The sequence below is a fragment of the Dendropsophus ebraccatus genome, chromosome 12 (assembly GCF_027789765.1).
Source record: "Dendropsophus ebraccatus isolate aDenEbr1 chromosome 12, aDenEbr1.pat, whole genome shotgun sequence".
In the NCBI taxonomy this organism is placed as follows: domain Eukaryota; kingdom Metazoa; phylum Chordata; class Amphibia; order Anura; family Hylidae; genus Dendropsophus; species Dendropsophus ebraccatus.
Window position 1 is genome coordinate 87,498,880 of NC_091465.1, and position 15,759 is coordinate 87,514,638.

General features: G+C 48.6%; 1 protein-coding gene across 10 annotated transcripts in view; it reads left to right on the forward strand.

Moving 5' to 3' along the window:
- ARHGEF10L (Rho guanine nucleotide exchange factor 10 like) overlaps window positions 1-15,759 on the forward strand; it is a 91,182-nt gene that overhangs the window by 47,897 nt on the left and 27,526 nt on the right. For 8 of the 10 annotated variants that reach the window (XM_069948610.1, XM_069948620.1, XM_069948614.1 and 5 more), the window contains 5 exons: window positions 1,224-1,315; window positions 5,059-5,139; window positions 7,149-7,321; window positions 11,736-11,852; window positions 14,634-14,742. In XM_069948610.1, coding sequence (XP_069804711.1) covers window positions 1,224-1,315; window positions 5,059-5,139; window positions 7,149-7,321; window positions 11,736-11,852; window positions 14,634-14,742 — 572 coding nt within the window. Of the gene's footprint in view, window positions 1-275; window positions 350-1,223; window positions 1,316-5,058; window positions 5,140-7,148; window positions 7,322-11,735; window positions 11,853-14,633; window positions 14,743-15,759 lie in introns of those variants that run through there. The other 2 variants (XM_069948619.1, XM_069948616.1) reach the window with 2 other exon arrangements.

A 15,759-nucleotide genomic window follows, 5' to 3' on the forward strand; every position in this document is an offset into this window, starting at 1 on the left:
CAAGGTCTAAAACCCAGACTTGAATCCCTGAAGGCTATCAGACTGCAGCGATGATGATGTGGGGAGGGTCTGCACCTCGGACAGGAGGTCGTCAGTGTCAGCCATATTGGATGCAGATCCTCGGGCTGGACAGGGCCCTGGGCTCTCCCATTCACATGCAGATGACTGTGAGAATGTCACCCTGTAGCTCCGGTCCTGGGTGAGGCAGACATAGGAGGGAGGAGGGATGGAGGAGGGATGAGAGCGAGGCCCGGGATCTGTGAAGCTTTCATCCACTTCCTGCTGGACACATTCATGGCAGCCGAGGGATCAGCTGGGCTGTGGACGCTGAGGGGTTAACTGTGCGCAGGTAACTGTGGGCAGGGCCTCCATGTCCCTATAGGGGATTATTGTGGGGTCACCTCAGGATTGTCCTGATCTCTGCCGCCCCTGCACTCATACATTGTACTACTGCTGCCGCCGCACAATATAGCCGTATAACGTCCACCGAGGATGACATCAGGGCAATGTCTGCTGCATAGAGAGCGCCCCGGCATAATGAGAGACAGCTGAACCCCAGAGAGCGCAGCCACAGGTCTGAGACAGAGCGCCCATTGTGTAACCCCCATGTGTTTCCCCCAAACTCCCAGAAGGGTCCTGGTAATTCTGAGAAGTGAAAAGTTCCTCCTAGAGGGTGTATACGGGTATATATAGCTATAGGGTAAGAGGACAGAGCTGCATCTTATGTGCCAGGAGATGACAGGACCCCAGGACCACGACTGTAGGGGTCAGTGTTTACAGAGGGTGTATACGGGTTATATATAGCTATAGGGTAAGAGTACAGAGCTGCATCTGATGTGCTGGGGTCAGTGTATACAGAGAGTGTCTACAGGTATATATAGCTATAGGGTAAGAGGACAGAGCTGCATCTTATGTGCCAAGAGATTACAGGACCCCAGGACCACTACTGTAAGGGTCAGTGTATATAGAGAGTTTATACAGGTATATATAGCTATAGGGTAAGAGGACAGGGCTGCATCTGACTGTCCAGGACATGACGGGGCCCCACGGCCACTACTGCGGGGGTCAGTGTATACAGAGGGTGTATACAGGGTGTATATAACTATAGGGTAAGAGGACAGGGCTGCATCAGATGTGCTGGGGTCAGTGTATACAGGGTATATATAGCTATAGGGTAAGAATACAGTACACTGGCCATCTTTCATCCATTGTTATGTTTCCAGGCACCAGTCCAGTGTCAGCAATGAGGAGCGTGGTGGTCCGGGGAGGCCGGGGGTCCATACATACTGCATCAAGAAGAGTCTGAGCCAGAAACGTGAGTACAGGGGGGTCTGCCTGGATATAATGTATGTGTAGTATTGTATGACTGTATAGGACATATAGTGTATATAGTATTGTATGACTATATAGGAGATAAAGGGTATACAGTATATAGTATTGTATGACCGTTTAGTGTGGATCATATAAGGGTATACAGTGAGGAGAATAAGTGTCTGATCCACTGCCGATCACCTACACAGAATGGAGAGGGGGGTGATATACGTCACCTGTGAGAGACAGAATCTATAGAACATTCCGGATAATCACATTGTAGGATTTATACATAATTATTCAGCAATACTTTATAATAAGATGTGTGCAACGTACGTGAAATACCTTTGTATTGCAGCTCTTCAGTACTCGCTCCCAGAAGTCGCAAGAACGTATACTCACACAGATGCAGGCTTTACTTATACTTATATCTTTTTAATCGGTATCTCGTACAGGACAAAATCAAATGCTCACTGGCTGGCGTGTTCTCCTCTCAGTCCAAACCATCCAACCTCGCGGCGGACGTTTCGGAGGATAGGCTCCTCCTTCCTCATGGCCTATCCTCCGAAACGTCCGCCGCGAGGTTGGATGGTTTGGACTGAGAGGAGAACACGCCAGCCAGTGAGCATTTGATTTTGTCCTGTACGAGATACCGATTAAAAAGATATAAGTATAAGTAAAGCCTGCATCTGTGTGAGTATACGTTCTTGCGACTTCTGGGAGCGAGTACTGAAGAGCTGCAATACAAAGGTATTTCTCGTACGTTGCACACATCTTATTATAAAGTATTGCTGAAATATTGCGGATTAAGTGGGATCCGTTGCGATGTGGATGGACTTATATGCTGCCTAGAGAGTGCGGTGTTGGTTATTTATTGTTAGATACATAATTATTCACCATTTTATTCCAAGCAATAAGGATGTGATACAATAGAAGAAGAGAAGTTCCTATTTGGTGCACAAACCTTTGTTTGCAGATACAGAGGTCGGATGTTTCCTGGAGGTCCTGACCAGGTTTGCCGACCCTGCAGCAGGGATTGTGTCCCCCTCCTCCATACACCCCAATAGTTGTCCCGGCTGTGTGTTTCCTCCTTAGTTGTCCCGGCTGTGTGTTTCCTCCTTAGTTGTCCCGGCTGTGTGTTTCCTCCTTAGTTGTCCCGGCTGTGGGTTTCCTCCTTAGTTGTCCCGGCTGTGGGTTTCCTCCTTAGTTGTCCCGGCTGTGTGTCTCCTCCTTAGTTGTCCCGGCTGTGTGTTTCCTTCTTAGTTGTCCCGGCTGTGTGTTTCCTCCTTAGTTGTCCCGGCTGTGTGTTTCCTCCTTAGTTGTCCCGGCTGTATGTCTCCTCCTTAGTTGTCCCGGCTGGGGGTTTCCTCCTTAGTTGTCCCGGATGGGGGTCTCCTCCTTAGTTGTCCCGGCTATGTGTCTCCTCCTTAGTTGTCCGGGATGTATGTCTCCTCCTTAGTTGTCCCGGCTGTATGTCTCCTCCTTAGTTGTCCCGGCTGGGGGTTTCCTCCTTAGTTGTCCCGGATGGGGGTCTCCTCCTTAGTTGTCCCGGCTATGTGTCTCCTCCTTAGTTGTCCGGGATGTATGTCTCCTCCTTAGTTGTCCCGGATCTGTGTCTCCTCCTTAGTTGTCCGGGATGTGGGTCTCCTCCTTAGTTGTCCCGGATGTGGGTCTCCTCCTTAGTTGTCCCAGCTGTGGGTTTCCTCCTTAGTTGTCCCGGCTGTGGGTCTCCTCCTTAGTTGTCCCGGCTGTGTGTTTCCTCCTTAGTTGTCCCGGCTGTGTGTCTCCTCCTTAGTTATCCCGGCTGTGGGTTTCCTCCTTAGTTGTCCCAGCTGTGTGTCTCCTCTTTAGTTGTCCCTGCTGTGGGTTTCCTCCTTAGTTGTCCCGGCTGTGGGTCTCCTCCTTAGTTGTCCCGGCTGTAGGTCTCCTCCTTAGTTGTCCCGGCTGGGGGTCTCCTCCTTAGTTGTCCCTGCTAGGGGTTTCCTCCATAGTTGTTCCGGCTGTGGGTTTCCTCCTTAGTTGTCCCGGCTGTGTGTTTCCTCCTTAGTTGTCCCGGCTGTGGGTCTCCTCCTTAGTTGTCCCGGCTGTGTGTCTCCTCTTTAGTTGTCCCGGCTGTGGGTCTCCTCCTTAGTTGTCCCGGCTGTGGGTCTCCTCCTTAGTTGTCCCGGCTGTGGGTTTCCTCCTTAGTTGTCCCGGCTGTGTGTCTCCTCTTTAGTTGTCCCGGCTGTGGGTCTCCTCCTTAGTTGTCCCGGCTGTGGGTCTCCTCCTTAGTTGTCCCGGCTGTGTGTCTCCTCTTTAGTTGTCCCGGCTGTGGGTCTCCTCCTTAGTTGCCCCGGCTGGGGGTCTCCTCCTTAGTTGCCCCGGCTGGGGGTCTCCACCTTAGTTGTCCCAGTTGTTGGTTTTGGGTCATTGTGCGCTGGGAGACCCGGCCACCACCCATCCTCACTGCTCTTACTGAGGGAAGGAGGTTGTTGTATCTGGTGATACCTGGCCCCATCCATCCTCCCTCCTATACGCTGCAGTCGTCCTGTCCCCCTTGCAGTAAAGCCCCCATAGTATGATCCCCCCCCTCCCTCAATGCTTCACAGTGAGGACTCTGTTTTTCGGGTTGTTCTCATCCTTCTTCATCTATCAAACAGGGCGAGTGGAGTTGATACCAGAAAGTTGTATTTTAGTTTCATCTGATCACATGACCTTCTTCCATGTCTCCTCTCCATCATCCACATGGTCATTGGTGACGTGACATGGGCCTAGACATGTGCTGGTGTGGGCAGAGGGACCCTGTGTGTCCTGCAGGATTATAATCCATGGCAGTGTAGTGAGTTACTGACAGTAATTTATGAGACTGTGGTCCCAGCTCTCTTCAGGTCAGTGACCAGGTCTTTCCCTGTAGTTCTGGGCTGACTCCTGACCTTTATCAGAATCCTCCTTACCCAATGAGGCGAGATCTTGCATGGAGACCCAAACCAAGGAAGGTGATAGTCATCTTGTGTTTCTTCTATCTCCTAATAATTGCACCAATAGTTCCTTCCTTCTCCCCAAGCTGCTGCCTATTGTCCTGTAGCCCAACCCAGCCATGTGCAGGTCTATAGTGTTGTCCCTGGTGTCCTTAGACAGCAGTTTGGCCTTGGCCATGATGGAGAGGTTGGAGTGTGATGTGTGAGGACAGGTGATTATTATACAGGTAACAGGATGACACAGGTGCAGGTGATCCAGGTAATGAGGGCGAAGGAGGAGGAGCTTCTTATAGAGAAATAACAGCTCTGTATGCGGCAGAATTCCTGCTGGTCGTTCGGTGACCAAATCATTATATCATGGAATAAAATGGTGAATAGTTATGTATAAATCCTACAATGTGATTATCTGGAATGTTCTATAGATTCTGTCTCTCACAGGTGACGTATTTTACCCCCCTCTCCATTCTGTGTAGGTGATCAAGAGATAATCAGACACTTAGGGGGACTGCTCCTCTTCCTCCTGTATATAGGGGGACTGCTCCTCTACTGTATATAGGGGGGCTGCTCCTCTTCCTCCTGTATATAGTGGGGCTGCTCCTCTTCCTCCTGTATATAGGGGGACTGCTCCTCTATCTTCTGTATATAGGGGGGCTGCTCCTCGTCCTCCTGTATATACGGGGACTGCTCTGCTTTCTCCTGTATATAGGTGATGGTTCCTTGAATATATGTATACTCCCTTTCCTATATGTATCCTTAGAATTATTTTTGTGACATTTCCTTTGGATTACAGGTTTTTCCTTGGGCTCACATAGTGCTGAGGATGGGGTCATTTACGACGACGTACCGGGTGACCATGGTGACATCAAAGATGGTGAGTGATTATTATACAGGTAATGTGGAGATATAGTAACGGTCCTCTAATCCAGCATGGGATTATCATACAGCATTCTGAATTGCCTGAAGACATAAAGGTTCATTCCTCTGCATATACTGTGCTGGAGTAATAGTAGGGTCCTGGAGTTATAGAAGGGTCCTGGAGTTATAGAAGGATCCTATTTGGAATAATAGAAGAGTCCTGGAGTAATAGAAGAGTCCTGGAGTAATAGAAGAGTCCTGGAGTAATAGAAGAGTCCTGGAGTAATAGAAGAGTCCTGGAGTAATAGAAGGGTCCTATTTGGAGTAATAGAAGAGTCCTGGAGTAATAGAAGAGTCCTGGAGTAATAGAAGGGTTCTGGAGTAGTAGAAGGGTCCTAGAATAAAAGAAGGGTTCTGGAGTAGTAGAAGGGTCCTGGAGTAGTAGAAGGATCCTAGAGTAATAGAAGGGTCCTGGAGTAGTAGAAGGGTCCTGGAGTAGTAGAAGGGTTCTGGAGTAATAGACGGCTCCTGGAGTAATAGAAGAGTCCTGGAGTAATAGAAGGGTCCTGGAGTAATAGAAGGGTCCTACAGTAATAGAAGGGTCCTGTCTAGAGTAATAGAAGGGTCCTGGAGTAATAGAAAAGTCCTACAGTAATAGAAGAGTCCTGGAATAATAGAAGGGTTCTGGAATAATAGAAGGGTCCTGGAGTAATAGAAGGATCCTGGAGTAATAGAAGAGTCCTGGAATAATAGAAGGGTTCTGGAATAATAGAAGGGTCCTGGAGTAATAGAAGGATCCTGGAGTAATAGAAGGGTTCTGGAATAATAGAAGGGTTCTGGAGTAATAGAAGAGTCCTGGAGTAATAGAAGGATCCTGGAGTAATAGAAGGGTTCTGAGTAATAGAAGGTTCCTGGAGTAATAGAAGAGTCCTGGAGTAATAGAAGGGTTCTGAGTAATAGAAGGGTCCTGGAGTAATAGAAGAGTCCTGGAGTAATAGAAGAGTCCTGGAGTAATAGAAGGGTCCTGGAGTAATAGAAGGGTCCTGGAGTAATAGAAGGATCCTGGAGTAATAGAAGGGTTCTGGAGTAATAGAAGGGTTCTGAAGTAATAGAAGGATCCTGGAGTAATAGAAGGGTCCTGGAGTAATAGAAGGGTCCTGGAGTAATAGAAGGGTTCTGAGTAATAGAAGGGTCCTGGAGTAATAGAAGGGTCCTGGAGTAATAGAAGGGTTCTGAGTAATAGAAGGGTCCTGGAGTAATAGAAGGGTCCTGGAGTAATAGAAGGGTTCTGGAGTAATAGAAGGGTCCTGGAGGAATAGAAGAGTCCTGGAGTAATAGAAGAGTCATGGAGGAATAGAAGGGTTCTGGAGTAATAGAAGGGTCCTGGAGTAATAGAAGGTTTCTGGAGTGATAGAAGGGTCCTACATTAATAGAAGGGTTCTGGAATGATATTCTAGAGTATTAGAAGGGTCCAGGAGTAATAGAAAGGTTCTGGAGTAATAGAAGGGTTCTGGAGTAATAGAAGGGTCCTGGAGGAATAGAAGGGTTCTGGAGTAATAGAAGGGTTCTGGAGTAATAGAAGGGTCCTGGAGTAATAGAAGAGTCATGGAGTAATAGAAGAGTCCTGGAGTTATAGAAGGGTCCTACAGTAATAGAAGGGTTCTGGAATAATATTCTAGAGTATTAGAAGGGTCCAGGAGTAATAGAAAGGTTCTGGAGTAATAGAAGGGTTCTGGAGTAATAGAAGGGTTCTGGAGTAATAGAAGGGTTCTGGAGTAATAGAAGGGTTCTGGAGTAATAGAAGGGTTCTGGAGTAATAGAAGGGTTCTGGAGGAATAGAAGGGTTCTGGAGTAATAGAAGGGTCCTGGAGTCATAGAGGGGTTCTGGATCAGTGTAATCACGGTGTCCCCACTATAAGAATATGATTTATTGGATTAAGGTGACCCTCCTTCCTTCCCCCCGGATCCGGTTGTCGGAGCCCCTCCACTCTCTTCAGAAGCTCATACAGGCTCCTTGTTTTGCAGGGCTGGGACAGCACCTGATCTATGAGAATATTGAGCGTGACGGCTGTGCCGGAGACTTCGAGGACGTCGGCTGGAGCTCCAGCGAGTTTGAGAGTTACAGCGAGGACTCGGAGGTCGAGCAGGTGGAAAGGAAGACCAAACCCGCCAAACCATTTGTAGCTTTCCAGCCTAAGGTACCGCTCTTCTTTTGTAGTAAGTAAATGGCAGCTGGGCACCAGTGATCCCCAATCTGCTGGGAGTTGTTGTATTGTAACATCTGGAGGATGGCAGAGTAGGGATCACTGTCCTGTTCAGTAAGCGACTCTGTCGTGCCTGCTGGGAGGTGTAAGTGTTTAATAGCTAGAAGGCGCTGATGTAGACAATCATCTAGACCAGGAGTTGGGAACCTTTAGCTTTGGCTGTCCAGGCATGATGGGAGTTTTAGTTTTGCAACAGCTGGAGGGCCGAAGGTTCCCCATCACTGATCTAGACACTAAACATCATAGCGCCAGCGTATATGGAGATGTCACATATATGTAATACACAGCTCCAGTATATGGATGGGTCACATATATGTAATACACAGCTGCGGGATATGGAGGGGTCACATATATGTAATACACAGCTCCAGTATATGGAGAGGTCACATATATGTAACACACAGCTCTGGTATATGGAGGGGTCACATATATGTAATACACAGCTCTGGTATATGAAGGGGTCACATATATGTAATACACAGCTGCGGTATATGGAGGGGTCACATATATGTAATACACAGCTCTGGTATATGGAGGGGTCACATATATGTAATACACAGCTCTGGTATATGGAGGGGTCACATATATGTAACACACAGCTCCGGTATATGGAGGGGTCACATATATGTAACACACAGCTCCGGTATATGGAGGGGTCACATATATGTAATACACAGCTCCAGTATATGGATGGGTCACATATATGTAATACACAGCTCTGGTATATGAAGGGGTCACATATATGTAACACACAGCTCCGGTATATGGAGGGGTCACATATATGTAATACACAGCTCCGGTATATGGAGGGGTCACATATATGTAATACACAGCTCTGGTATATGGAGGGGTCACATATATGTAATACACAGCTCTGGTATATGGAGGGGTCACATATATGTAATACACAGCCGCAGTATATAGAGGGGTCACATATATGTAACACACAGCTCCTGTATCCTGTATATGGAGGGGTCACATATATGTAACACACAGCTCTGGTATATGGAGGGGTCACATATATGTAATACACAGCTCCGGTATATGGAGGGGTCACATATATGTAACACACAGCTCTGGTATATGGAGGGGTCACATATATGTAATACACAGCTCTGGTATATGGAGGGGTCACATATATGTAATACACAGCCGCAGTATATAGAGGGGTCACATATATGTAACACACAGCTCCTGTATCCTGTATATGGAGGGGTCACATATATGTAACACACAGCTCTGGTATATGGAGGGGTCACATATATGTAATACACAGCTCCGGTATATGGAGGGGTCACATATATGTAACACACAGCTCTGGTATATGGAGGGGTCACATATATGTAATACACAGCTGCGGTATATGGAGGGGTCACATATATGTAATACACAGCTCCGGTATATGTAGATGTCACATATATGTAATACACAGCTGCGGTATATGGAGGGGTCACATATATGTAATACACAGCTCCGGTATATGTAGATGTCACATATATGTTATACACAGCTCCGGTATATGGAGGGGTCACATATATGTAATACACAGCCGCGGTATATGGAGGCACCACATATATGTAACACACAGCTCCGGTATATGGAGGGGTCACATATATGTAATACACAGCTCCGGTATATGGAGGGGTCACATATATGTAACACACAGCTCTGGTATATGGAGGGGTCACATATATGTAATACACAGCTCTGGTATATGGAGGGGTCACATATATGTAATACACAGCTCCGGTATATGGAGGGGTCACATATATGTAACACACAGCTCCGGTATATGGAGGGGTCACATATATGTAATACACAGCTCCGGTATATGGAGGGGTCACATATATGTAACACACAGCTCTGGTATATGGAGGGGTCACATATATGTAATACACAGCTCCGGTATATGGAGGGGTCACATATATGTAATACACAGCTGCGGTATATGGAGGGGTCACATATATGTAATACACAGCTCTGGTATATGGAGGGGTCACATATATGTAATACACAGCTGCGGTATATGGAGGGGTCACATATATGTAATACACAGCTCCGGTATATGTAGATGTCACATATATGTTATACACAGCTCCGGTATATGGAGGGGTCACATATATGTAATACACAGCCGCGGTATATGGAGGCACCACATATATGTAACACACAGCTCTGGTATATGGAGGGGTCACATATATGTAATACACAGCTCCGGTATATGGAGGGGTCACATATATGTAACACACAGCTCCGGTATATGGAGGCACCACATATATGTAATACACAGCTCCGGTATATGGAGGGGTCACATATATGTAATACACAGCCGCGGTATATGGAGGCACCACATATATGTAATACACAGCTCTGGTATATGGAGGGGTCACATATATGTAATACACAGCTCCGGTATATGGAGGGGTCACATATATGTAATACACAGCTCCGGTATATAGAGGGGTCACATATATGTAACACACAGCTCTCAAGCATTCTTTCTGTGCCTTGTATGGAATGTTCAGGCTGCAGTTCAGACAGTCACCAGCAGAGGGTGCTCCCATACCCAGTATACAGAGCAGGGAGGGGCAGTCCAGCTGTTACACAATCCTGCACCCCACCTGACCCCTGTCATGTTACCTGCTGCCTCCTGTCAGCCAATAAGGCGATCACTCCTGTTTTATGGCTCCTCCTCTCCATTATGATTGACAGCCCCAGGTGTATGATTGGAGGCTAGAGCTGTCACTCAGTAGATGGGCGCCTGCCATTTCTCTAGGTCAGGTAGAGTCCACGGCTGAAGCACCAGGTATAGCTACACTGCACCCCCTCCGCTGTATACAGCTCACAGTGTACTGCTGACTGATTCCAGGATTACATAAACACAGCTGATTCTTCCAGAAACAGCGCCCCCCTTGTCCACAGTTTGTGTGTGGTATTGCAGCCTATTTCCATTTATGAGAATAGCACACACAACCTGAGGACACGGGTGGCGCTATTTTTGTAAGAAATTGTCTATATTTTCCTAATCCTGGATAGCATCCTATAGACAGATATTGTACATAGAAGTTCCTTTGTGTTTGAGCTCAGACCCCGGGGCCCGTAGCTGCAGCTTGGGGCCCTTATCATCTATGTGACGGACGGGCTTTGTGGGGTAGACCTGAAGATGGCACTGGTGCACATTGTGCGGTATTATTACATACCTGAGAATCTCTGAGATCACTTATATCAGGGATGGGGAAGCCTCAGCCCTCCAACTGTCTCAGAACTACAATGCCCATCATGCCTGGAGAGCTAAAGTCCCCCCCCGGCGTCGGTGTCATGTAGGGGCACCAGCAGTTGCGTCTCTACCATTCCCCCCAGGTGATTCATCCCTTACTATCAGCTGTCAGTGAGCACCTGTGTCCTGGGGCTTTGGTCATTATGTAGCACCACCTACAGACAGGCAGCAGGTACTACAGGCCAGATTCATCATTGTCCTAGAGCAGTTGTCGCCAACCTTACAGCTTTTCAAGTGTTGCAAAACTACAACTCCCAGCATCCTGCAAGTCATAGTTTACAACAGATCAAGACTTGCCTCTAGCTGTCACACTGGCAGCAGACAGGGGGCCCGAGGCGGCTGGGGCATGCTGGGAGTTGCAGTTTTGCAATGGCTTGAGATCTTGCTAAAAGTTGTAGTGCTGGAGAACCTGCAGCCAGGGCTTGCTGGGAGTTGTAGTCTTACAACAGCAATAGAGCCAGTGTCTGTCAGGGCATGCTGGGAGTTGTAGTCTTAAAACAGTAATAGAACTAGTGTCTGTTCGGGCAAGCTGGGGGTTGTAGTCTTACAACAGCTATAGAGCCAGTGTCTGTCAGGGCATGCTGGGAGTTGTAGTTTTGCATGTTAGAAATGACTGATTAGATGCAGATTAAAGGGGTTATCCAGCGCTACAAAAACATGGCCACTTTTCCCCCTACTGTTGTCTCCAGTTTAGGTGCAGATTGCAATTAAGCTCCATTTACTTCAATGGAACTGAGTTTCAAAACCCCACCCAATCTGGAGACAACAGTAGGGAGAAGTGGCCATGGTTTTTAGCGCTGGATAACCCCTTTAAGGATCAGTGGTCCCGGGGCCCCATCTCTTCTTACCACATGGGGGGAGGGGAGGTGGACATTGGGTGGTCTCCTGTAGCGTTACATGTTCTGTGTTCTTTCCATGTTCCATGTTGGCGGTAAGCTGGGTATGTACCTGTCTTTTCTGTGTTGCACGGGTGATGGAATTAACCCTTTACTAACCGCTGGGTGGCTGTGGTCAGCGCTTGGCTTATGCTGGACTCTTTCCCTGTCTTCCCGCTTGTCTCGCTTTCCGCAGCTTTCACCAGATCTTAATAGACTAAAGGAGAGATACAGCCAGACTAAGAGAGACCTCCTGGCCCTTAGGGTCAGGAAAAGAGATGTCCGGGAGCTGAAACACAGATGTGACTGCAAGGTACAGCGCCTCCCTGTGTTCGTCCTCCGCAGCACTATCTATATGTATCTCATCCATCCCATTGTCTGCTGGGAGCCCCCCCAATACTGGACATCACATATACAGGAGAAGGCTGAGTGTATACAGCGCCCCCTGTGTCCATCCTCCGCAGCACTATCTATATGTATCTCATCCATCCCATTGTCTGCTGGGAGCCCCCCCAATACTGGACATCACATATACAGGAGAAGGCTGAGTGTATACAGCGCCCCCTGTGTCCATCCTCCGCAGAACTCCTATATGTATCTCATCCACCCCATTGTCTGCTGGGAGCCCCCCAACACTGGACGTCACATATATAGGAGGAGGAGGCTGAGTGTATACAGCGCCCCCTGTGTCCATCCTCCGCAGCACTCCTATATGTATCTCATCCACCCCATTGTCTGCTGGGAGCCCCCCAACACTGGATGTCACATATACAGGAGAAGGCTGAATGTATACAGCGCCCCCTGTGTCCATCCTCTGCAGCACTCCTATATGTATCTCATCCACCCCATTGTCTGCTGGGAGCCCCCCAACATTGGACGTCACAGATATAGGAGGAGGCTGAATGTATACAGCGCCCCCTGTGTCCATCCTCCGCAGCACTCCTATATGTATCTCATCCACCCCATTGTCTGCTGGGAGTCCCCCAACATTGGACGTCACAGATATAGGAGGAGGCTGAATGTATAAAGTGTCCCCTGTATCCGTCCTCCGCAGCACTCCTATATGTATCTCATCCACCCCATTGTCTGCTGGGAGCCCCCCAACACTGGACGTCACCCATATGTCTACAGATACAGGAGGAGGCTTTAGCCCGGACACCTCTGACATACAGAGCAGTCCAGGCCTCCATACTGCTGGGACTTGTAGTGTCATGTGCATGTCACCCGCTGTCCTGTCTGCATGATACAAACCTCTAAAACTATGACTCTAAATCCTGGGTGACAACCAACATGGCCGCTGTGGCTGGGGTGTGGGGGGCCGGGGTGTGCTGCCTCCTGTTAGCGCTGTGTTGTAGTGCGGGCTCAGCGCTGTGGCGGAAGCGGCTTTCCTCCCGGCTCTTTATTATATCTGACAAGTAAAACCTAATTTAATGATTTAATGATCCGTCACTGATCGGCTGTAAAGTTAATGGCGGAGCTGGGGGAGACGCACGGCCCCTCGCAGCATATGTACTGCCCTCCCCTCTCCTGTACTCACATATATATTAATGTACCGTGTCATTTCCCCTGATCATACATGTGTCATCCATCCCTCCTGTCATGTTCCCTGATCATACATGTGTCATCCATCCCTCCTGTCATGTTCCCTGATCATACATGTGTCATCCATCCCTCCTGTCATGTTCCCTGATCATACATGTGTCATCCATCCCTCCTGTCATGTTCCCTGATCATACATGTGTCATCCATCCCTCCTGTCATGTTCCCTGATCATACATGTGTCATCCATCCCTTCTGTCATGTTCCCTGATCATACATGTGTCATCCATCCCTCCTGTCATGTTCCCTGATCATACATGTGTCATCCATCCCTCCTGTCATGTTCCCTGATCATACATGTGTCATCCATCCCTCCTGTCATGCCCCCTGATCATACATGTCATCCATCCCTCCTGTCATGTCCCCCTGATCATACATGTGTCATCCATCCCTCCTGTCATGCCCCCTGATCATACATGTGTCATCCATCTCTCCTGTCATGTTCCCTGATCATACATGTGTCATCCATCCCTCCTGTCATGTTCCCTGATCATACATGTGTCATCCATCCCTCCTGTCATGTCCCCCTGATCATACATGTGTCATCCATCCCTCCTGTCATGTTCCCTGATCATACATGTCATCCATCCCTCCTGTCATGTCCCCCTGATCATACATGTGTCATCCATCCCTCCTGTCATGTCCCCCTGATCATACATGTGTCATCCATCCCTCCTGTCATGTTCCCTGATCATACATGTGTCATCCATCCCTCCTGTCATGTTCCCTAATCATACATGTCATCCATCCCTCCTGTCATGTCCCCCTGATCATACATGTGTCATCCATCCCTCCTGTCATGTTCCCTGATCATACATGTCATCCATCCCTCCTGTCATGTCCCCCTGATCATACATGTGTCATCCATCCCTCCTGTCATGCCCCCTGATCATACATGTGTCATCCATCCCTCCTGATCATACATGTGTCATCCATCTCTCCTGTCATGTTCCCTGATCATGTGTCATCCATCCCTCCTGTCATGCCCCCTGATCATACATGTGTCATCCATCCCTCCTGTCATGTCCCCCTGATCATACATGTGTCATCCATCCCTCCTGTCATGTTCCCCTGATCATACATGTGTCATCCATCCCTCCTGTCATGTTCCCTGATCATACATGTGTCATCCATCCCTCCTGTCATGCCCCCTGATCATACATGTGTCATCCATCCCTCCTGTCATGTTCCCTGATCATACATGTCATCCATCTCTCCTGTCATGTTCCTCTTGTCATACATGTGTCATCCATCTCTCCTGTCATGTTCCCTGATCATACATGTGTCATCCATCTCTCCTGTCATGTTCCTCTTGTCATACATGTGTCATCCATCTCTCCTGTCATGTTCCCTGATCATACATGTGTCATCCATCTCTCCTGTCATGTTCCTCTTGTCATACATGTTTTATTGTTTTGTCACCGCTATCTTGCCATGTTCCGTCATGTTTTGCGCCAGTACCCGCATGCTGATCCGTGTTCTCTGTGTTCTACAGATGACGCAGCTGATGAAGGCGGCTCGTAGCGGCACCAAGGACGGACTGGAGAAGACACGCATCGCCGTCATGCGCAAAGTTACCTTCCTGCAGCGCAAGGAGACGACCGGTACGAGATCAGCTAGAATTTTACAGGTTAACGTGTCCCTGTCACATGTGCATACAGCTATCAGACATATCACATGTTTACACCCCCACAGATCATTAAATTAATCAGGGAGAAGAGTGCGGCTTTGCGCTTCTCTCTGGCTTGTGTGATCGCTCTCTTACTGCAGGGGAAGGGCTCTGTAGATTCAGGTTTGGTTCACATCTGTGTAGCGGCCTCCATTGCAGATCTAGTGACAACTGGTCTGACTGTTCTGCTGCCTGACAGACCCCACCCCAGCCTACAGCCCAGCCAGTGACACCGATGTGAGCCCAGCCAAGATCTATGGAGCTCATGCTCTTCAGTGCGACGGAGATCACAGCTAACCAGGGAGCGAAGTGCTCATCTATGTGCTTCTCCCAGTTTGACCAGAATCTGACCAGTCAAAACTTTTGTAAACAACGGACTGTCACTGCTTCTCTCACTAGATCAGCGAGCAGTCACAGCTGATGCCTGAAGATCAGGTCCCACATCCACTGAGCTCCATGCACTATCCCCATTATTCAGTAGAAGACGGCTTGTGGACAGAACTGCAACCTGATCTTTTGGCGTCAGTTACGACAGCGTGCTGGATGCAGCAACTCTCATCTCATTGCTGCCCCCTGCTGGATCAGGCTGCAGCACCTCTCATCTCATTGCTGCCCCCTGCTGGATCAGGCTGCAGCACCTCTCATCTCATTGCTGCCCCCTGCTGGATCAGGCTGCAGCACCTCTCATCTCATTGCTGCCCCCTGCTGGATCAGGCTGCAGCACCTCTCATCTCATTGCTGCCCCCTGCTGGATCACTGGATCAGGCTGCAGCACCTCTCATCTAATGGCTGCCCCCTGCTGGATCAGGCTGCAGCACCTCTCATCTCATTGCTGCCCCCTGCTGGATCACTGGATCAGGCTGCAGCACCTCTCATCTCATGGCTGCCCCCTGCTGGATCAGGCTGCAGCACCTCTCATCTCATTGCTGCCCCCTGCTGGATCAGGCTGCAG